The sequence below is a fragment of the Camponotus floridanus genome, unplaced genomic scaffold (genome assembly GCF_003227725.1).
Source record: "Camponotus floridanus strain SB8 unplaced genomic scaffold, Cflo_v7.5 scaffold18, whole genome shotgun sequence".
NCBI classification, from domain to species: domain Eukaryota; kingdom Metazoa; phylum Arthropoda; class Insecta; order Hymenoptera; family Formicidae; genus Camponotus; species Camponotus floridanus.
In genome coordinates, this window is record NW_020229303.1 from 781,802 (window position 1) to 806,268 (window position 24,467).

The following is a 24,467-nucleotide window of genomic DNA, read 5'->3' on the forward strand; positions in this document are numbered from 1 at the left end:
GCCGCGTGCTGCTAATTCAACAGCACTCGACGTGCATTCACCGACGACGACGGGCGTGCATGAAACGCGCGCACGTGCGTCGTGTGCGTGCGCGATTCCAACGAAGGTAGCGCGCACGAGGAGTCCAGATTGTGAGATTTCATTCTCTGAACCTGCAATTTGCGAAATTGACGGGGCAATTTGTTTACCGGTAATTGCGATACAATCGAGCGGGAACTCGTTATAAACGGCTAGAATCGGCGGCGTTGCAGGAGGACCGATATCGGGACGATTTTCCTCTCAAATTTGCCACGCGCGTAAGTATCGCATGATCGCGATCGAAATCGAGTGTAAAATGTGAGGACGAAAATGGAGCACTTGACTTCGTCGAAAAAATAAATTGACTATAAAATCGTACATCCTTCGGGACAAGTTTCTACATCAATTGGGATAAAATGAATTCTTACTTTATTATTTCATTTCTTTTTCCCTAAAGAAATGTAGTAGGTACAATTTATATTATTATATTAATTTTTTATGCTATGAAAAATATAATTCTTTTGTTTATAAATAATTCAATATACGATTTTTATATCAATTTGTATGATAAATGTCTCTACGATTTTTTATTTTCTCTATATTAAATATTCTGAATTGTTTGCCTCTTGGCACTTTCCCCCCTACTAATCTCTCTTTTAATCGGAAATTAATTAATTATCGATTAAACATCATTTTATTTTTACGCTTTTTTGAAAAAAAAAATTAGAAATTTGACAAGATATCGCAAAAGATATTCATACGATCGCAAATAACGAGTGAATAAACATTACATACCTCGAGCTCAACCTTTGTTCTTCCTAGCATTAGTAACGTAGTTAGTAGAGATATACCGGTTTGGATACTTTGCAATAATCAAACGTCATCGAGCTTCGTCGCGTCTAATCGAAGGAGAGCTTCGTTTATACGAGCAGCAAAAGAATGCCGACCGAGCGATCGTTCCGTTGGCGAGTTCATCGTCAAAGTCATCGATCAACCTCAGACCGAGGGCATCTTGCGACCCGGCAGCAGCTGTTCGGGCAACGGAGTCAGTCATCGATCTACGCACACTGCTGTGACTCACCGATTCGATGTACCTACCCCCACTTTAGATTCGATATACCTACCCCCACTTTAGATGCGCACAGATGTACAGACACGCGCATGTACGTAAACACGTGAATGTCTATAGATACACATAAGTACAGATATGTGTATGTATACAAGATGCCCCCGGGAATTAAGGCATCATCATTTACGTATGTTTTTAGTCTTGCGAGTCGCTAAAGATGTAAATTATGTCGATAGAAAATAATTCAGGTTTTCGCAAACACTGAAAGTGTAAATCTTAACAATCTGTGTATGATTAAAAGAATGATAATCATATTTTATGTAATTTTATTTTATATAATTATACTATTTATTTTATATTATTATAATTTATTATATTTATTATATTATTATAATTTATTATATTTATTATATTATTATATTATTATAATATTATAATTTTGTACTATATATTATTTTATACATGTGCAGGTATTTTGCATTTTAATTTCTTCGAATGAAGAAAGATTAAAGATAGACGTGAATTTTTGCCCACTCCTTATATGGACAAGTAGACGTGAAAGTGGACACATCGAAAATGGACCATTATTTATGCGCTCGTAATCTGTCATAACCGTGGGGCCTCCCTTATGCAATCTGACAATATCGTTACGGTCTAACGGAAACGCCTACCAGCTCTCTCTTTCTCGAGCGACGACAGTTATCAGCCTCTGAATCGCCTTGAGAAAAATAACCCGGTACTCTCTTTCGCTGTCCTCATATTCATTTGTTTTATGTAATATGTGTATTTATGCGTGATTCAGATATACACGTAATATGCGTATTGTGTGTTTTCTTTTTCCTATGTAAATTTGAAATTAATCAATTATTACAATAATTAATCAACCAAGTTTCAAAAGAAATGCAAAGTTTATATGATTAATTCTTGAATAATATTTTTTTAATGTAAGAAATATAACGTAATAAATTATATTCAATGTAGATAAATATTGTCTGTAAATATGTATAATATTCATATTTTTCTTATTGTTAGATATATATACACGTACATGCACAAGTTGATAATTTGCCGAAACAATTCCTCGAGATCGAGGTCTTTGCTCTCGTAAAGCAGATCAACATTCCACGCCGCCATGTATTCGTAAAAATTCAGCGGGTTTTTATAATTCACGAATTGCACAAGAGGCTAATAAACGCATCTCGCGTGTTGTACTGTACCGTATATCTTTACAACACAGAGTTATAAACGCATAAAAAGAAGCATGCGGGAGATGCGAGGTTTCATCGCTCACCTAAAATCATCGGTCGTTTTACTAAACCGTAAAGATTCTCCTGAATGTTTTTTTTTTTTAAGACACGTTAAATATTGATAATGGTGAAACGATAAAGATAATAAAAATGAAAAGTTATTACAATAAATTATCTTTAAATTATTAGAAATAATAATTGGTACCGAAAAATAAACAATGAGAAATTATAGTTATTAACAATTTAATGTTACTATTTATTTAATTTGTATGACAAAACGTTAATAGATTTATATAATGTTTATCAAACCTAGATTTTTATATACCATCATTGATACCGCTTATATCGATGTTTTTGCTGATAATGATAATGTTAACACAGACGTCTATATATTTACTAGACTGCTAACTTTTTATGTATAAGACATCTACGATTTTATGTACAAATTTATGCAAGGTATCTTTTTTGGCGCATGTGCTTTGATGGCGCACGATTGCATATCATGTATCAGTACATTTATGAATATAAATAAACATAAATGTATATGTACACATGTATATTACACATTTATTATCTATATTATCATGATTACATCGGTGCATGCGCAGAAAAGATCATATTAGTACCTAAAATGCGAGAACATTTTATACAAGCAAAATTTAGGAAATTAGCAGTCTAGTAATATATAGACATCTGTGGTTGTTAGAGAATTATACTAAATTAGCAATAATTTTCAAAGATACGCGCTACGATGACAAAACTGAGTATAAAAGAATATAATGTAAAAAAAATGTTATATACTAAATCAAATGCAGCAAATTGCCTGGCATAATCGTAATGGCTAATCTTTTATAAACATATATATCAATTATTTTTAACATCTGCCAAATTCGTCAATAAGACATATACCTAAAACGAAGATTTAAATGATGTGTTTGTCAAAAAATTATTGTATTATATACCAATTACAATTTTATTATAATTAAACTGTAATTTGTACATAAAGTCAATAAAACTTTTAGAGAATATTCTTTTTTATAGCCCTTAATTTTACATTATGCACACTTTGATTTTTATTTTCTACTATAATCTAACTTATAGATTAACTTTAAAAAAATACGAAACATTTTTATTTTTTATTTAATTTTTCATATATACTAATTCGAATAGTAAAATCTTCCGTACATTAAGACTATATACTTTGCATTTTACTGCGAAAGAATGATTAAAAGCAATTATTAAATCATTAAAATTATCGGAATCGTGATAGAATATTAAACATGATCTCATATTCGAATATTTTTAGTTATATAATATTTTTATTCACTTGATCTCTATTTTTGCAACTTGTAAAATGGATTTGTAAAGATTTGTAAATTGTAAAACGAATAAAATCTATTTTATTATCTAATAGAACGAAAATAATCGAATATAAAAGATTTACACGATCGGTTAATAATATACATGTGTATGTATCACGTATATGTGTGTACACATATGCATAAATATACTTATGTGTATACATAACATATGCATAAATATACTTATTTGCATGAATACTTATGAATATACTTATGAATACATAATATATGCATGAATATATTTATGTGAATACATAATTATATTTTTTTTCAGAATACTTTCTCTTTTGTATTTTCTTCAAATACTTCTAATTTTTTCCAACTCTTCCTGACGTTCCTTCTCCTTTGGCTTTTCCGAAAGAACTCCGATCTTCTGTTGAATCATTTGAAGAAGAGGATTGCTCTAGGAAGGTGTTCAAATCCGGTGCTTTGTTTAAATCGATGTAGTTACTTGGCTTCTCATCTAATTCCCGCATGTGTGTCAAGTACTCTTCTTCTACTTTTTCTTCGGTGCTTTCAGTATTTTCTATGTGTCCAGAATTTGCAGCACTTACAGTATTTTCCTGATGCTCCTGTTTATCTCTGTCCGTTTCTCTGGAATTTTGTGATTTTGATATTTCTTCAGCAGTATTTTCCTCTGTTATATCAGCTGGTATTAAATGAAAATCTGATTCGAAAAGTTTCCTCATTAATGTTTTTATATGTGCGGACGTGATATTGGTCCATGGCTTGCAAGTTCCTTCAATCAAATTCCCTATGTCACGAGATGTGCAAAAATGTGGAAACTCATTATAAAACTGAAGCTGGATTTCATTCCTAATTTTCTGATGCAGTGGTTGAAAAACTGTGATTGGTATAAATTGTATCTCAAAGCTATTATCTTGTACGATCTCTTTTAGGTTAAAGGACCTTTCGGTCTCCCTAAGGAGTAAAAGTACTTTACCTTTTATATTTGTTTTCTCTTGATGTTTTCTTACAGATTTTGTAAAGTAATTATTGTACCAATAGACAAAATTGTCTTCAGTCTCCAATTTACTACTTTGTAACTTAGAAAGGAAAGGAGATCCAATATTTTTCAAATAATTTCTAGCTTCTTCATGATTATATTTATAAGTACAAAAGGGTAATAATTTGTGGTTACCTGTAGCATTTGTACAAAACATAAAAGTTAAACATAAAAGACTATCATCTTTTAATATTTCTATATTTGTTTCAATTTTTTTAATCTGTTCCTTCTTTTTGTCTATTGTCCATGTAAATAATATATCGATCATGGTATAAACATTACTTTCAAAAATATCTTCCTCTTCCAATTCCTGAGTGAATTTTTTAACTCTCCCTCGATTAAATAAAGTGGCTTCCTCTGGCATAAAGTTTTGCGAATACTCAGCCATGTTTTGAGATTTTACCGGACTTTCGTAACGCTTCGTAAATTTCTGCAATCACATTTTTACCTTATTTACCATTTTTACCTTATGTGTTAATAATCTATCAAATTTATATACAATATATTTTATTTATAAACATCGCGAAAATGGTGTCTGCCACATTCTTCCGCGCTAGCAATCAATTATGCAGTTTTTTAACAAAAAATTTCATTACTTACTCTAGAATCGCACTTTTTCTTTACTGGGTTTGTTTTTTGTTTCGCTAATTTATTTTGTCTACTTTACGTTTAACAATTATAGCAGTATTCAAACTTTATAATCAGTGGCAATTTGGGTCATTGAAATATTTTTTCTTAATTTTGACAAAACGTTGTCGCGGTGCGAAAGCTCGATAATATATTTGTGCACTATACACTTAGCTGACTTTATAAAGTTTATTTAAAATTTTCACGCAAAACTCCGAGCGTTACTGACTTTAGAGAAATCCTCACGCGATATGAATATCCAAACAATGGTATTCTTGAGAATAATTTTGAAAACGACCGCAGATAAAAACATTATTTAACGGTTGTATGTCAAATCATGACAATTTTTTCATTTAATGTTTTATTATTTCTGATGTTTACTGTTTACACACGGTAACATTACTTCCTATGTCTTATAATAAGATAATAAAATTAACTGTAGATAAGGGAATTATAGAAAAATTGTATTCTTTCGAATCTTTTTGTTTAATTATCGCGATACAAACACGTGAGACAAGAAAAATATTTTCGGTATAATATATAGCAAATATAATAGTTTTAATAATAAATTTTATTTTTCATGCTCGCGGAAATAACCGCAACTACTGTAGTGCTTATTTGCAGTCATTCTTTTCCAACGTTATACGGTTATTTAATTTTCCAAAGCGTAATTGCTTTCGCTCATCGGTCGTCTCGTTGCCAATACGCGATCACACGAGCCGATACGAGTGCTCGGACTTGCACAGAACACAACGCGTCATTATTCACGATTATACAGATGCGGAGGCCAGAATATTCCGCTAATTTTTATATACCATCATTGATATCACTTGTATCGATGTTTTTACTGATAATGATATTGTTAGCACAGACGTCTATATATTTACTAGACTGCTAACTTTTTATGTATAAGACATCTACGATTTTATGTACAAATTTATGCAAAATATCTTTTTTGGCGCATGTGCTTTGATGGCGCACGATTGCATATCATGTATCAGTACATTTATGAATATAAATAAACATAAATGTATATGTACACATGTATGTTACACATTTATTACCTATATTATCATGATTACATCGGTGCATGCGCAGAAAAGATCATATTATTACATAAAATGCGAGAACATTTTATACAAGCAAAATTTAGGAAATTAGCAGTCCAGTAATATATAGACATCTGTGGTTGTTAGAGAATTATACTAAATTAGCAATAATTTTCAAAGATACGCGCTACGATGATAAAACCGAGTATAAAAGAATATAATGTAAAAAAAAAATGTTATATACTAAATCAAATGCAGCAAATTGTCTGGCATAATCGTAATGCCTGGCTAATCTTTTATAAACATATATATCAATTATTTTTAACATCTGCCAAATTCGTCAATAAGACATATACCTAAAGCAAAGATTTAAATGACTTGTTTGTCAAAAAATTATTGTATTATATACCAATTACAATTTTATTATAATTAAACTGTAATTTGTACATAAAGTCAATAAAACTTTTAGAGAATATTCTTTTTTATAGCCAATAATTTTACATTATGCACACTTTGATTTTTATTTTCCACAATAATCTAACTTATAGATTAACTTTAAAAAAATACGCAACATTTTTATTTTTTATTTAATTTTTCATATATACTAATTCGAATAGTAAAATCTTCCGTACCTTAAGACTATATACTTTGCTTTTTACTGCGAAAGAATGATTAAAAGCAATTATTAAATCATTAAAATTATCGGAATCGTGATAGAATATTGAACATGATCTCATATTCGAATATTTTTAGTTATATAATATTTTTATTCACTTGATCTCTGTTTTTTGCAATTTGTAAAGTAGATTTTTGAAGATTTGTAAATTGTAAAACGAACAAAATCTATTTTATTATATAATAGAAGGAAAATAATCGAATATAAAAGGTTTACACGATCGGTTAATAATATACATGTGTATGTATCACGTATATGTACACATATGCATAAATATACTTACTACTGTGTATACAAAATATGCATGAATATACTTATGCATGAATACTTATGAATATACTTATGAATACATAATATATGCATGAATATATTTATGTGAATACATAATTATATTTTTTTTTCAGAATACTTTCTCTTTTGTATTTTCTTCAATACTTCTAATTTTTACCAACTCTTCTTGACGTTCCTTCTCCTTTGGCTTTTCCGAAAGAACTCCGATCTTCTGTTGAATCATTTGAAGAAGAGGATTGTCCTAGGATGGACTTCAAATCCGGTACTTTGTCTAAATCGATGTAGTTACTTGACTTCTCATATAATTCCCGCATGTGTGTCAAGTACTCTTCTTCTACTTTTTCTTCGGTGCTTTCAGTATTTTCTATGCGTCCAGAATTTTCAGCACTTACAGTATTTTCTTGATGCTCCTGTTTATCTCTTTCGGTTTCTCTGGAACTTTGTGGTTTTGATATTTCTTCAGCAATATCTTTCTCTGTTATATTATCTTCTTTTGTTCGAAAATCTGATTCAAAAAGTTTCTTCCATAATGTTTGTATTTGTTCAGACGTGAGATCGGCCCACGGCTTGCAAGTTCCTTCAATAAAATTCCCTATGTCACCAGATTGGCAAAAATGTAGAAATTGAGTATCATACTTATGCCTGATTTTTTCCCTAAATGCCTGATCCAGTGGTTGAAAAGTTGCGACTATAGGTAGTGGTATATATAGTATCTTAAAGCTGTTATCTTTTATATCTTCTGGGATAATAAACCGTTCGTACTGCGAAAGGAGTAAAAGTACTTTACCTTTTACCTTTTGATAGCCTCTTACAGATTTTGTAAAGTAATTTCTGTACCAATGGACGAAATTTTTATTAGCTTCTTCAGCCTTTAGCATCTTAAACTTCTTTTCTCCATATTCATTTCTTTTTTTAGTGTCCAATTTAATCCTTTCTAACTGAAGGAAAGGAGATTCACTATTTTTCAAATATTTTAAAACTCCTTCATCGTTATATGTATAAGTACAAAAGGGTAATAATTTGTGGCAACCTGTAGCATTTGTACACAACATAATAGTTAGACTGTCATCTTTCAATATTTTCATATTTGTATTAATGTTTTTATTGTTTTCCATGTCTTTGGGTAAACGGATTTTCCATGCAAAATTCATATCGATCATGCTATAAATATTATCTTCAATAATATTTTCCTCTTTCAATAGCTCAGTGAATTCTTCAATAAAATATTTCTTTTTGAATAAAATATTTTCCTTTTGCGGACCCTCAGCCATGTTTTGAGACTTTACCAGACTTTCGTAACGCTTCTCTGCAATCACATTATTACTTTATTTACCATTTTTGACTTATGTGTTAGAGATCTATCAAATTTATTTATAATGTATTTTATTTATAAGCATAACGAAAATTGTGTCTGCTACATTTTTCCGCGCTAGCAATCAATTATGCAGTTTTTTACCAAAAAATTTCATTACTTACCCTTAGAATCGCACTTTTTCTTCGCTGGATTTGTTTCTTGTTTCGCTGATTTATTTTATCTATCTTACGTTTAACAATTATAGCAGTATTCAAACTTTATAATCAGTGGCAATTTGGGTCACTGAAATACTTTTTCTTAATTTTTGCAAAACTTTAAAACGTTGTCGCGGTGCGAAAGCTCGATAATATATTTGTGCACTATGCACTTAGCTGACTTTATAAAGTTTATTTAAAATTTTCACGCAAAACTCCGAGCGTTACTGACTTTAGAGAAATCCTCGCGCGATATGAATATCCAAACAATGATATTCTTGAGAATAATTTTGAAAACAACCGCGGATAAAAACATTATTTAACGGTTGTATGTCAAATCATGACAATTTTCTCATTTAATGTTTTATTATTTCTGATGTTTACTGTTTACACACGGTGACATTACTTCCTACGTCTTATAATAAGATAATAAAGTTAACTGTAGATTTAGGGAATTATAGAAAAATCGTATTCTTTCGAATCTTTTTCTTTAATTACCGTGATACAAACACGTGAGATGAGAAAAATATTTTCGGTATAATATGTCGCGGACATAATATTTTCAATAATAAGTTTTTCATGCTCGCGGAAACAACCGCAAATATTGTAGTGCTTATTTGCAGTCGTTCTTTTCCAACGTGATTCGGTTATTCAATTTTCCAAAGCGTAATTGCTTTCGCTCATCGATCGTCTCGTTGCCGCGATCACACGAGCCGATACGAGTGCTCGGACTTGCAGAACACAACGCGTCATTATTCACGATTACACAGACGCGGGAGCCAGAATATTCCGCTAATTTTTATATATCATCATTGATATCGTTTGTATCAATGTATTTTGCTCATGACGATGTTGAAGTTATATTAAACTAGCAATAATGTTTAAGAATAAGCTACGATCACAGAATTGAGTGTAAAGGAATATAATGTAAAGTATGTTATATACTAAATTATATATACATTATGCAGCAAATTAGATAGTATAATGCCTGGCTAACATCTTTTATATAGATGTATGTCAATTATTTTTAATATGTCTGCTAAATTCGTCAATAAGAATTAAATCTAAAGCAACGATTTAAATCACTTGTTTGTCAAACAATTATTATATTATATAGAAATTAGAATTCTTCTATTATAATTAAATGGTAATTAAAGTCAATGAAACTTTTAGAGAATGTTCTTTTTTATAGCCCTTAATTTTATTCACATTTTTATTTTTATATTTTTTACAATAATCTAACTTACAAGTTAACTGTAAAAAAATACGCAACATTTTTATTTTTTATTTAATTTCTCGTATATTCTAATTCGAATATTAAAATCTTCTGCACATTAAAACTATATACTTTGCATTTTACTGCAAAAAAAATAATTAAAAGCAATTGTTAAATCATTAAAATTATCGGAATCGTGATAGAATATTGAACATGATCTCATATTCGTATAATTTTTAGTTATATAATATTTGTATTCACTTGATCTCTGTTTTTGCAATTTGTAAATTGTAAAACAAATAAAATCAATTTTATTATATAAAGCAACAAAAATAATTGAATATAAAAGACTTACACGATCGGTCAATATTAATGCATGAATATACTTATGTGAATACATAACATATGCATGAATATACTTATGTGAATACATAATTATATTTTTTTTAGAATACTTTCTCTTTTGTATTTTCTTCAATACTTCTAATTTTTTCCAACTTTTCCTGACGTTCCTTTGGCTTTTCCGAAAGAACTCCGATCTTCTGTTGAATCATCTGAAGAAGAGGATTGCCCTAGTAAGGAGTTCAAATCCGGTACTTTGTTTAAATCGATGTAATTACTTGGCTTCTCATCTAATTCCCGCATGTGTGTCAAGTAATCTTCTTCTACTTTTTCTTCGGTGCTTTCAGTATTTTCTATGCGTCCAGAATTTTCAGCACTTACAGTATTTTCTTGATGCTCCTGTTTATCTCTTTCGGTTTCTCTGGAACTTTGTGGTTTTGATATTTCTTCAGCAATATCTTTCTCTGTTATATTATCTTCTTTTGTTTGAAAATCTGATTCAAAAAGCCTCTTCCATAATTTTTGTATATCTACAGGCGTGAGATTGGCCCACGGCTTGTGAATTTCTATAATGAAATCCTCTATGTCACCAGATACGCAAAAATATGGAAAGCAATAACGATATTTATCCCGGATATTATTCCTAAGTACCTGATCCAGTGGTTGAAAAGTTGTGATTGTACGTGATGGTATATATAGTATCTCAACGCTGTTATCTTTTATCTCTTCTGGGATAACGAACCGTTCGTTCTGCGAAAGAAGTAAAAGTACTTTACCTCTTACCTTTTGATAGTCTCTTACAGATTTTGTAAAACAATTATCGTACCAATCGACGAAATTGTCATTAGCTTCTTTAGTCTTCAACTTCCTTACTTCATATCCACTTCTTTTTTTAGTGTCCAATCCAGTCCTTTCTAACTTATGAAGGAAAGGAGATTCAATATTTTTCAAATATTTTAAAGCTCCTTTATCGTTATATGTATAAGTACAAAAGGGTAATAATTTGTGGCAACCTGTAGCATTTGTACAAAACATAATAGTTAGACTGTCATCTTTCAATTTTTTCATATTTGTATCAATATTTTTATTCCTTTTCATCTCATCGAGTAAACGGAATTTCCATGTAAATTTTATATCGATCATGCTATAAATATTATCTTCAATAATATTTTCCTCTTCCAATAGCTGAGTGAATTTTTGAAAAAAATATTGCTTTCTGAGTAAAATTTCTTCCTTTCGCAAGTTTTGCGAACTCTCAGTCATGTTTTGAGACTTTACCAGACTTTCGTAACGCTTCTCTGCAATCACATTATTACTTTATTTACCATTTTTGACTTATGTGTTAGAGATCTATCAAATTTATTTATGATGTTTTATTTATAAGCATCGCGGAAATTGTGTCTGCCACATTTTTCCTCGCTAACAATCAATTATGCAATTTTTTATCAAAAAATTTCATACTTACCCCTAGAAACGCACTTTTTCTTCGCTGGATTTGTTTCTTGTTTCGCTGATTTATTTCATCTACTTTACGTTTATCAATTATAACAGTAGTCAAACTTTATAGTCAGTGGCAATTTGAGTCACTGAAATACTTTTTCTTAATTTTTGCAAAACTTCAAAACGTTGTCGCGGTGCGAAAACTCGATAATATATTTGTGCATTATGCACTTAGCTGACTTTATAAAGTTTATTTAAAATTTTCACGCAAACTACTGACTTTAGAGAAATCCTCGCGCGATATGAATATAGAAACATTACTCTTGAGAATAATTTTGAAAACGACCGTAGATAAAAACATTATTATTTAACGATTACATATCAAATCATAACAGTTTTCTTTTTCAATGTTTTCTCATTTGTATCGTTTGCAGTGTTTATACACAATGACATTACTGCCTATGACTCACAATAAGAAAATAAAGTTAACTGTAGATAAGGGAATTATGGAAAAATCGTATTCTTTCGAATCTTTTTGTTTAATTACCGTGATACAATCACGTGAGGTAAGAAAAATATTTTCGGTATAATATATCGCGGATATAATATTTTCAATAATAAATTTTATTTTTCATGCTCGCGGAAACAATCGCAAATATTGTAGTGCTTATTTGCAGTCGTTCTTTTCCAACGTGATTCGGTTATTCAATTTTCCAAAGCGTAATTGGTTCTCGTAATCGCTCACCGGTCGTCTCGTTGCCGATACGCGATCACACGAGCCGATACGAGTGCTCGGACTTGCATAGAACACAACGCGTCATTACTCACGATTATACAGACGTGCGAGCCAGAATATTCCGCTAACGCCGCGTGGCTCATCGATCTAACGAAGGCGCCCGAGAAATCATTGTTTCCATAATGAATCGCGTCAGAGCTCACATCGCATCATACGTCATACATTCGTCTGTATAACATAATCACCGTCGAATCGGGCGGTAGCATTAATAACACTGAGCACGAGAACGATTGTCTCTATAGTTGTCGAGAGCGTCGAAGGGGCCCTAATTTATTATTTCTCGTACAGAATTCACGTAACTACCAGGTACTCGTGTACGAGCTCCCATGAAGAATATAGTGTTTATCATTAATGCCAATTTTTTATAATCTGCATTCTTTCTTTCCCTCTTCGCATCTCCTCGAACCGAACGGTCCCAATTGATGGCGTAAGAATATTTATAATAAATTATTATAAATTCGTGGTTTATAATAACACAACGCGACATGTTTATGCAATCAATTGTTCAAAAATGCACTATAATTTATTCCTCGTCAATCATTCCGTAGACTGTGCTATAAAGTATTACGCTGACATCGCGCGATTTTCCTTCGGAAAGGATTAATTGGAGCGTAATAAGCATTCTATCTACCTTTTAGGAATTTGCATCTTAGAGCACAGATATCCTCTCATTTAACGGACTTTCCCCACACGATCTATGATATAATCCGGTCGGTGCTCTGCTGTTCTTTACCGTATTTTCACGCTCACCACTTTCGTGCAACCTGCTCCGACCAACTTTCGCTCTGACATTGACAGATGGGATTAAGTATCGTCCGTAACTAGCGGATCATTAATGCAAAGAGGCAAATCGCTCCTATTCCGCGCTTTGGCGGTACGCGAACGGTGATCTACAAGATGCGGTTCGCGAGCAACGCACCGGCGTCAGGAGCCATTAATGAGCGGCATTGTACGCACGCATGTATCACGCCGCTGTCTTCATATTTCAGCGGCTCGCGCGCGTTAAAAGCGCGTGTATTAAACGCGCCGCGTGGGTGCGACGCGATATTAATAGGACACGTTCGATAGGTAGCCCGACTGAGAAGCGATTTAAGCATTCCACGGTAACTACCAAGTAGGTGCACTGAGGGAAAAATTTTGTTAAATCAAATGAATTTGTTTTCTCGAAACGTTTGCTTTAAATGTAAGGAATTGTTTATTTCATTTAAGCAAAAGCATTTAATTTTAATTAAATATCCATGTTATATTGAGTACATTATTTTCATTTATATATTTTTTATATTTAAATACTATTTTCGTAAAATATATTTTACTATAATTTATTAAATTAAATATATTACTTTTAAAAATTTTAAAATTTAAAATTTTTGGGAATAACAAATGCATTTTGATAAATATTTTGTAAAATTAAAATAAAAATACTTAAGCAAACAGACGTTTTGAATACAAGTAAATACGTGATTAGTATTGAACCGAATAAATAGCTTTCTTGAGTTAACTAAAATTTTTTTATTTCAAGATAATTTTTTCCTCAGTGTGCGAGATACCCGGGGATAAGCGCAAAAAAAGGAAGAGGGAGGGGAAAGGAGAGAGAAAGAGGGAAAAAAGTTCGGAGTAGCGCGCGTGCTGAAAATTACGGCGGTCATCGTCGGTGACTAATGAGAAATTCACGTGGCCGCTAATGCACTGTATCGTTATCACCTACCATCGACCGGAATCTCCATCCTAGAAAGTACCCCGGTGCGATTTACCAGCCGGATGGTGCGATCCGTGACTCGGGAAACCGCAAGGAAGAACGAATGTGACAAGCATTTGTCACTAGAACCCGGGACATAGTCGCGCTTTCAGAGCCGGAAGAAGTCTAGAGGAATGCTGTCCATCGTAACACGTATTATTCTCACGAGTACTATAATAAATACAGCAGAAATCCATTAAAATGGATGTCGATAAAATTTTTCGTGCGTGAATGTCTATATTAATATAAAGATAGTAATACTCTACGATTTTTTTTATCGATATTAGATATTTTAATATGTAATATTTCAAATTCTCGATTTAAATAAAATTGTTAATTTTATTTTGCTAAACATTATATACTTACATAAATTAATTGGTGATCTATAAGAAAAAAATAACGATAAAATATCGAGTAATCAGATGGAAGAAAAATGAGCAAGTATAATTTTCTGAGATGTATTGTGGATGGTTTGCTTGTTAATTATTAAAGTTACACGACAGTGGCAAATAATTCGGTGAATATCGCGCACGTTTCACATTTATTTGACAGAAGATAATTTGAAATCCATTTCAATTAAAATCGCTCGACAGTAACTGCATAGGCTCTCGCATTACTTATTTTCTATGCATATCCATTTTATCTTCCTATACCTGATAGCATTAATTACACGTGATATCTACTTCATATTTCAAGAACCTGTATTTTGTAGCATATTAGGAAAATAGTCGATAAATTAATTTCTCAAGTATTATCTTAAGATATAAAATTATTAAAAATTCAATATTTACGATGACGATAATTGATAAAGCTTATGTGACAGTTTAAGTATCTCCAGCGATTACAACAAATCCGCACGAATTAATCGACTTGCAATAATTAAAAAAATGGCGACGAGGAAAATATTATAAATTATTGCAAAATTATCGCGCCTTTAAGAACCAAACAAGGGATCTTAAAAAAATCGATAGTTCACTAAGCACAGTGGTACAGGTTACCGATCACGAATTAATTAAAGCCATGTAGCAATATGCGCGGTACATAATTCCGCGTGCTCTTACACAAAAGATAGGGATTTGAATTGTTTGCGATCACGCGTGCTCCTTCACGTCTAACTACCTGCGATATATCGCGATTATCCGCGACAACGCGGCACTTTCCCTGTTTCTCTCTCCCCGTCCTGCGGAAATGTATTGGAAGGAACAGAATTCTTCGATAGTTGCCCTTTAACGACACGGTTCGCCGAGTTACAGTTATTCACTCGCGCAAATGGTCGTTTAAAAAATTGAATTGTCCTCGCGAAACAAGATTTATTTGCACGTAGCTTGTTTGAAATAATTTAAAAAAATTGCATACTCTTCTTATTAAAATGCATATAAAAAAACATAAGGAAAAGTATATTCAATTTCATAGAATTTTATAAGATTTCATAAATTTATAAAATTAGTTTTAATAAAACTCTATAATATTATTCTATTTAAAATTTCATTTAAAATTATTTTATTTATTTAAAATTTTATTTAAAATTATTTTATTTATTTTATAATATTATTCTATGTAAAATTTCATTAAAAATTATTTTATTTATTTTATAATATTATTCTATTTAAAATTTGATTAAAAATTTGTATTTTATTTCTTTTAATGCAAGATCAAATTACTAATTTCTGCTTAGCGTCACATGAATTTCCCTGCAATTTTGAAATGCGTTCGCATGAGTAAGTATACATTTCGACGAGGCGCGTTATAATCCGCCGTATCGAGAGAGTCAATCTAAGAGTCGATCCGATGTGGGACAGAAAAGCACTCGTATCATTTCTAACGAGAGACGTGCCACTCCCGTCTTAAGAGGGTCAAATTCTTGACTTGTATCTCCAAGCATTGCGGAGGCGAGGGCGGGGAAGATACTTTATAATCGAAGTAAGCCGACGCGTGCTCTTTGACACGGAACAGACAGTAGAGCAGGAGAAACGAGAGGCTGTATATATATACGCTGTCATTTTCGGAGCAGATAACAGCTGACGCGCGCGCGTCAGCATCGGAGCCGACTTTCCAGATCCGACCTTGCGGATATAAAAGCGGCCAATTCGATCGCCCTCTTTACACGCTTTGCTGGCCCACGTTGTACTTGCTCGCGCACACGAGTCGATTGCACGAGATACGTAGAAAAGCGGATATGCTTATCTGGAATACATCGCGCGTGGCAGGTCAGCGTTTCAACGAAAGCCGACTACTCTGTTGATAGCGCGAGATTTTTCATCCCGCCAGATTAAATCGCGATTTACAGTTTGCCGAGAGAACCACGATAATCCCGCTACCAAAGGCACAAGATTCTAAACTAGAAATGTTGTTAAGTGAAAGAACGCTTCTATTCAGCTTGTTTCTCCAAATATTTAAGAATTTTTAAGAATTTATATAACAATTATATAATTATGTAACAATCATTTCAATTCAAATTTGCGAAGAAATCGAGAGAAAAATATTTATTAAGCTGATTTTTACTTTCCGGATATACCTGGAAATTTATACGTTAATTATTACAGTTCTCGCTATCGAGGCATCATGGAAGATCGCGAAACCACTGGAGGATCGTCCTTTTTTCTCCAAATATTTAAGAATTTATATAACAATTATATAATTATATAACAATCATTTCAATTCAAATTTGCGAGGAAATCGAGAGAAAAATATTTATTAAGCTGATTTTTATTTTCCGGATATATATGGAAATTTGTACGTTAATTATCACAGTTCTCGCTATCGAGGCATCATGGAAGGTCGCGAAACCACTGGAGGATCATCCTTTTTTCTCCAAATATTTAAGAATTTATATAACAATTATATAATTATATAACAATCATTTCAATTTAAATTTGCGAAGAAATCGAGAGAAAAATATTTATTAAACTGATTTTCATTTTCCGAATATACCTCGAAATTCGTACGTTAATTATCACAGTTCTCGCTATCGAGGCATCATGGAAGATCGCGAAACCACTGGAGGATCGTCCTTTTTTCTCCAAATATTTAAGAATTTTTAAGAATTTATATGCCATTATATAATTATATAACAATCATTTCAATTTAAATTTGCGAAGAAATCGAGAGAAAAATATTTATTAAACTGATTTTCATTTTCCGAATATACCTCGAAATTCGTACGTTAATTATCACAGTTCTCGAGGCATCATGGGAGATCGCGAAACCGCTGGAGGACCACAGTAAAGTCTTTTATGAATCGCGCAAAGTGTAGCGGGCAGTTGGCTCTCCGCGAAGGAGAATGTATGCTTCTTTACAGCGTGACGCGAATGAAATTCAGCGTCATAAAGCCGGCTGGCTAGCGAGCGGGACTCATAAATATTTGGACGATAGAGGCCCGATAGCGCGACCTCGAGGTTGCGTGCGGACAGCGCGCGATGCACGCTCGCTCGCTCGCTCACGCGTGCAACTGCAGCCCAACCGCCGGTTGCACACACATCCTTGCAGCTCTGATCTCGAATTAATCCACCGAGAGGTTAGCTGCCGGCGCACCGGTAACTTGACCGAAGCACGACCGCGAAAGTCGAGGAGACAAAGAGAGGAGATGAGCAAAAAGGGAAGGAAGAGAGAAAGCGAGAGAAGAAAGAGAGAGAGAGAGAGAGAGAGAGAAGAAAGGGCGAAAAGGGAGAGTCCAACGACGAGGAATTCTTACACGCATCCTGTCTGCGGTTGACGAAAACTTATCCAGACACGAAGCTTCCCAGAAGTTCGTTTTTTTCACCCCGTAACAAGGGCGACTCTCGGCTTTTTGCGAGGTTTCTACGCGCGTTTCGGGACCCCGATGACTGCATTATTACCTGGCGATCATTAATGCGAACGAACAAAAGCGTAGTTTTCGCGAGGCGACATAAAGCGAAGTAAATAATCATGCTCTGAAAAGTGTCGATTGCTTTTTGGAAGAAATTTCTCGCACGAAAACCGATCACAGAGTAGCTTTACTCCCGTGTGTGCTGCTGGAATTTCTAATTTGCGCAGTATGCTTTTATTGCAGGGCACAAGTACGGCTTTGCTACAGTTCTCTCTCGTCTCGGAGACATAATAAAGGCGCTATAGAATGCGAAGCCACGGCCATCGCGTGCCCCGGAATGATAATCGTCGCCTGATCTTTACAGCGATGGACTCGCTGCGAAATGTCAATCCGTCGAAAAGCGAACATTACGGAGAGTTGTAGAGAAAGAACAAAGAGAAAGCCACGAACGAAGACATCCACTCGACGTAGCGTGTTGCTGGTAGCTACCAAAGTTGCCCTTAGGGCAGCCTACCTATCTGTCAGAATCCGCTGGAAGCTACCGACCATCGTATCCCGCTGGATCGCAAGAGAACTTCAACTTAGTTTTGTTCAACAAATTCACATTAACTGTATTTTCACAATGTATACATATTATGATTTAAAATCAAATTTTTTCAGCTTAATATCTGCTGAATAAGGACACAAAATTTCAACTTAGTTCTGTTCAACAAATTCACAATTAATTGTATTTTTTTATAATATATATTATGATTTAAAATCAAATTTTTTCAGCTTAATATTTGCTGAATAAGGACACAAAATTTCAACTTAGTTCTGTTCAACAAATTCACAATTAATTGTATTTTTTTTATAATATATATTTTCTTAGCTTAATAAAGACACAAAATTTCTTAGAGCACAATAAATATTTTATAAAACCTATGAGATTTATAAAATAAATTTTGAAATTATGTAACAAAATATAAATTCTTATTTTGATATTTATTTTTAACGAAAACTAACAAATATAGAAAATTGAGATTAATAAAATTTTTAATTATACGTGATATTTTCTCTCCTTATTTTTGCAAGCATAATCGAATAGCAAAGAAAGTTAAACACGTTAAGTAAGAAGAGGTTTCGTAGAGACGAAGATAGAGAACGGCAACTTCGCGTGTTGCTCGTAGCTACTTCAGGAAGCTGAAAGGTAGCCGCGTACTTGTCGAGGCTCATTCTCGAGTTACCGCTGCATGTTTGCTTTGACCCTTTATCACATTAGGTCGCGCAGTCGTGTTTTCAATTCTAAGAGTGAATAACGAAAAGTAATTTAAAAAGCAAGGAAAAGCAAATACAATGAAGAAGTTGGAGGAACGCGGTATCATCTGTGCGTGTGTTGAAGTATAAAGACGATTATCGACAGTTACGTGTTCGCGTGTTAATTTTGGCCAACATGTAAATTAAATGAAAACCCGATTAAACAGAAACTTGTAATTATTTGCTTTTTATTTGCCACATACATTACTTGAAAGTGCGCTGAGCGAACCAGAAAAACGAATATGTCATTTGTGAATTTCGAGCGTGGGCGACGTTCACATGCGAAACGCAATGTCATTATCCTGCACGGAAAATGAGGAGGCTACAACGACGACCAGTTGCAATTTTCAGGCCCGTCCGACATCTATACTTATAGTTGATGATGCAAAATTGGCAACATTATGTTTGTTTTAATGGTTGACACGCGAACTTTGTCAATGATTAGACAGCCAATCTTCGAGACTTCGAAGAACGACCGATGCAGAATGGCACGACACATATTTCTGGAAGCACTTACTGGAAAGGTAATTGGGGCGAAGTTTAAGAAATTGACTGCAACGTGGGCAAAAATCAACCATGAAGCTTCACTTAATAAGATTCCCGGAGAAGCGGGGAAAAAGAAGTCTGGAATTAGTTGTTCGTTTTCGCGATTCTTTTTAACGCGACTGCATTTTGCATCGTTTTTTTTTTTTCACCATGTGCCTCGATTTCTCCGAGATTAAAAATAGAGAAAGCAGTCTAGAGAATCAAATTGACGTTAAACAACGTCGCGATTCGCCGCGAAACATTTGCGTGGAAACAATATGCGGCTTCATGTTTCGAAAGTAGCCGCAAAATTGTCGAGAGTGCGACGCCTCGCACATAAATTTTGTCTAACTACTAGTGGCGTGAGTGGTCGAAATAATCGCCGCCGGTGACGTAGCCGGTGCTGCATTTTTTTAAATAATATTCCCCCCGAGGAGTCAAGGGGTCGAGGGTGTCCAGGCACCGAGCTTGCCTTGGAATAGTGCCTCACGATCGCGCCGAGTGCTGCTACTTCTATTCGTGACTCTACGAGATATTGGGTAATGCTAAACGATTCCAAGAAACTGACGATGAATAGCGTAATCGAAAATTTACATCTTACGTGACAATTTTAATTTCTTAATCGTGCAAGTGTCGGTTAAGGATGTTTTGTATGTATGAACATCAATATTGACAAATATCCACTTTTGGTGTATTTTGAGTATGAGAAATTGTGTGGAATATTTTTGATCTTAGCTGAAATGTATTTTTTAATATTTATTGAATTTTTACGGAAATATTCCGAATTTTGTTAATCGAAATGATTAATTTTTGGCAGAGAATTTCGTCTTGTGACAGATACATGGCTAACTTGATTGAATTATATTTAATATCTTTTTAACCAGTTAGTACTTGTATATTATTTGACCAAATATTTCCTCTGTATCTAAACTCTTGCAAATTTTCAACAAATTCTGAATATTATTTCCATGTGTTTTTGTCATTTGAATCGACGTGGTTATACGTTTCCCACAAGAACACATGTTAATTCGGTGCAAATTAAAATCCTTATAACTTGCGAATCGATTTAAAAATTGTACTGAATATTCTAAACATATGTAAGGACATTCTGTACAATTTTCATTAAATTCTCAATATTTTAAAAATAGGTACAAAACATCCTTAATATCGTTCGTTTGTCACGATGCAGATAAAAGTGGCGTAAAGGTAAATCGACGACGTCGAAATGAAAGGAACACGTCGTGAATGTGATTTATATTTCGCAAGACTCGATAAATTAGAAAACGAGTTCGACGCGGAAGCAACCTCAATTATTTCGAGCAGAAAGATAGATGAGAGTCATCGGGACGGAATATCCCTTTCGTTTCCGATCGACTCGCAGCGAGACCTTCAAGTGGGCGTCGTTCGATTTTTCTTTCTCGCGGTGAGATACCACTGAAGGCGAGGCTGCGTTATGACGTATCTCCAATCGGTAATTATTGCTGATTAACGACTTGCTGAGCCTGTTATCTCTCGCTTCTACTGTCCAGCGGGGACCCGATAGCTCGCAATTCGATTTCGGTCCGTCGAGCTCGTCGATCTGACTCGATGTATCTTAACGAGCCCCAAAAGACCGGCGCGTCACTAGCAGAGCGAGGCATTTTAAATTCATCTTCGTGTGTTTATTTTGCTCCGCGCGGTGAAAGTGTTATTCATTCGCTTCGAGAAAGAAATCCCTCTCGAGCCGATTCGCGTCTACTGAACAACGACGTTCCAATTTCTTCTCGTACGTATCCGCTTGTTGCGCAATAAGCGAAATATATATCCTCGACGAGGAATAAAAAATGGGGGGGGAAGAGAGAAAAATGCGATCTGAAAATATACACGAGTTCTGCGCGACAATCGCAAAAAAAATCCACTCGATGAGATTTTGCAGTGACCGCTCTCGAGGCACCTCGCCCGACTCCTCTCGTCTCTTCTATTTGTCTTCTTCGTCCTCGTGGTGAAGGGCCCCGCCTGGAGTTCCACCGCGGTCACTCTTTCAGCTCGCTCCTTTTTTTTTTTTCCCTCCATCTTCCTGTCCCTCTTCTTCTCCCCTCTTCTGCTTTCCTTCCCCGGCCCCTCGACCGCATTTCTCGGCGGCTTCCTCTTTTTGCCTCGCTCGGTCGGTCCTCCTCTCGCTTCGTCACTCTCTTCTTCATCGTCGAGAGAGACCAACGATCACGGATCGACGTGATTACTTATGGCAACTTCGAGGGGGGGGGAGAGGGCAAGGGGGGTGTAACCTTTCTCTCCGGATGCCCCTGCCGCTCCTGTTTCCCCTCCGATAGAAAGAGATTAGCGCCGTTATAAACCGGGCACAAGTCTGTCGAGGCCGATCGATCATCAGTCGAGGTCGTCGACGACGACGACGACGACGACGATGAGGACGAGCTGATCTCGCTCTTCGAGTTGCCCGCATTTACAACGGGGGATTACTGTCAACCGGTGATTTAGCCGCGATATGTGCTCACTGTAATTATTCCTCCATGTTTTTGTTACGAATAAAAATCGCCCGCGGACATTTTGGTCCTCGCATATTTATTAATAATAGCGGAGATAGCAATCGGATATGCATTTTTTTGTCGGAGATTTCAAGTGCGCGCCCGATGCACACGTGGATCCCACTAACTTAATGAATCGAGCGAGAGCCGGCGCGATTTGTAACGCATCTCCTCGACTAGAAGTTGCTTCGAGCTAGTTGCGGATAAGCATGCGTAATTAGTTCTATCTCGTCAATCTAGTCGATATAATTGCCCCTTATCATTTATTAATATTATTCCCGGGCTGATTAAATATTTTTTTAAATGGCAAAATTATTTATTATTAATCCTACTTAAGCGAACGTCCAGTACAAGTACACCTGCATATACTTAACAAATATAACTATTAAAAACTATTACAACTCTTTTTATGCGAGGTATGTAATTTGTCGGCGTAGCTTCGACAAGGAGGAATTTATTCGAGCGATTTCTCTTCAATATGGTCATGTATTAAATCAAGCGCTCGCTTGCCTTTTTATGAAACGCAACATTGTCGCAATTTAACCGGCGTCTTCTGGCGCATCGCGACGGGCATTACATAGGTTGAATTTCAGTAATACCGTTTTCTTGCACTACGGGAGCGAGCGAGACTCGGAATCGGTGAAAAGCATTCCAGGCATTATCCTGAACACGCGCCACGTGGAGCGTGTCGCTCAATCGGCCCGAAACAAAAAGTTAAGTGTACGCGTGCACCGTGCAACGTAGGTAGCGACCAACGTGATTCAAGAGCTGACCTATAATCAGGGAGTTCTAGCATCCGTCCGAGTAATCGAAGGAATCGAATGAAAATACGCTCAATAAGGAAGATCGCAATTATCTCCGGCTATCGGTCTACGAAAGATTACGATAAGCTATATTTTATCTGCGTCGGATGAGCATTAAGATTGCAGAAAGAAAGCAGACGAATAAATACTTGAATTCTGTTGGAGCGATAATCAAGGCTTGCATTTCCGTCTCTACCCATTTTTATTTAAAAAGTGTGATAACGACGATTAACGATATATTTCTCTATTTCGAATTTTTTTAATTTTATTATAATATTTATAGTATTCTTTCATTTTATAATATTTTTTTATTTTGATCTTATAATATTTCTCTATTATTTTTAAAAGAATTCTTTTTTAATTTTCTCGTTTTTAATTGAGGATGTTTTGTACGTACAATCCCAACAAAAAGTAGCTGAAAATCAATATTGACAAATATATCTATTTTTGGTGTATTTTGAGTATGAGAAATTACGTGGAATATTATAATTTGATTTTAGCTACAGAGATGTATTTTTTAATATTTATTGCGTTTTTACTGAAATTCCGAGTTTTACTGAGATTTTTATTGAAATTTACTGAGATTCCGAATTTTGTTAATCGAAATGATTAATTTTTGGCAGAGAATTTCGCCTTGTGACAGATACATGGCCTCATTGAATTATATTTAATATCTTTTTAACCAGTTACTACTTGTATAATATTATTTGACCAAATATTTCCTCTGTATCTAAACTTTTGCAAATTTTAAACAAATTCTGATTATTATTTCCATGTGTTTTTGTCATTTGAATCGACGTGGTTATACATTTCCCACAAGAATTAACACATGTTAATTCGGTGCAAATTAAAATCCTTATAACTTGTGAACGCTTTAGTGAATCGATTTAAAAATTATACTGAAGATTCTAAACATATGTAAGGACATTTTGTACAATTTTCATTAAATTCTCAATATTTCAAAAATAGGAACAAAACATCCTTAAATATATCTAAGAGAAAAAATGCTCGGTTTTTGCAAATATTTTTTCTCTCGAGATATAATTTTTTCGTCAATTCCCCAGGTAGAACATAAAACTCATAATTATATCATTATGACATCACCTAAAAATCATTTTAGAAAAATCATAATGATCTCATTTGATATACTTT

At 34.1% G+C, this 24,467-nt stretch overlaps 1 protein-coding gene across 1 annotated transcript; it reads right to left on the minus strand.

The window, feature by feature from the left end:
• Window positions 1-7,490: 7,490 nt before the first annotated feature.
• On the minus strand, window positions 7,491-9,091 carry LOC105255124 (jerky protein homolog-like). The gene is made up of 2 exons (XM_011264242.2): window positions 8,821-9,091; window positions 7,491-8,650 (listed from the first exon to the last, which is right to left on the minus strand). The coding sequence occupies exon 2, from the start codon at window positions 8,613-8,615 to the stop codon at window positions 7,491-7,493; it is 1,125 nt and encodes a 374-aa protein (XP_011262544.2). The 5' UTR covers window positions 8,616-8,650; window positions 8,821-9,091.
• Between the last annotated feature and the right edge of the window lie 15,376 nt (window positions 9,092-24,467).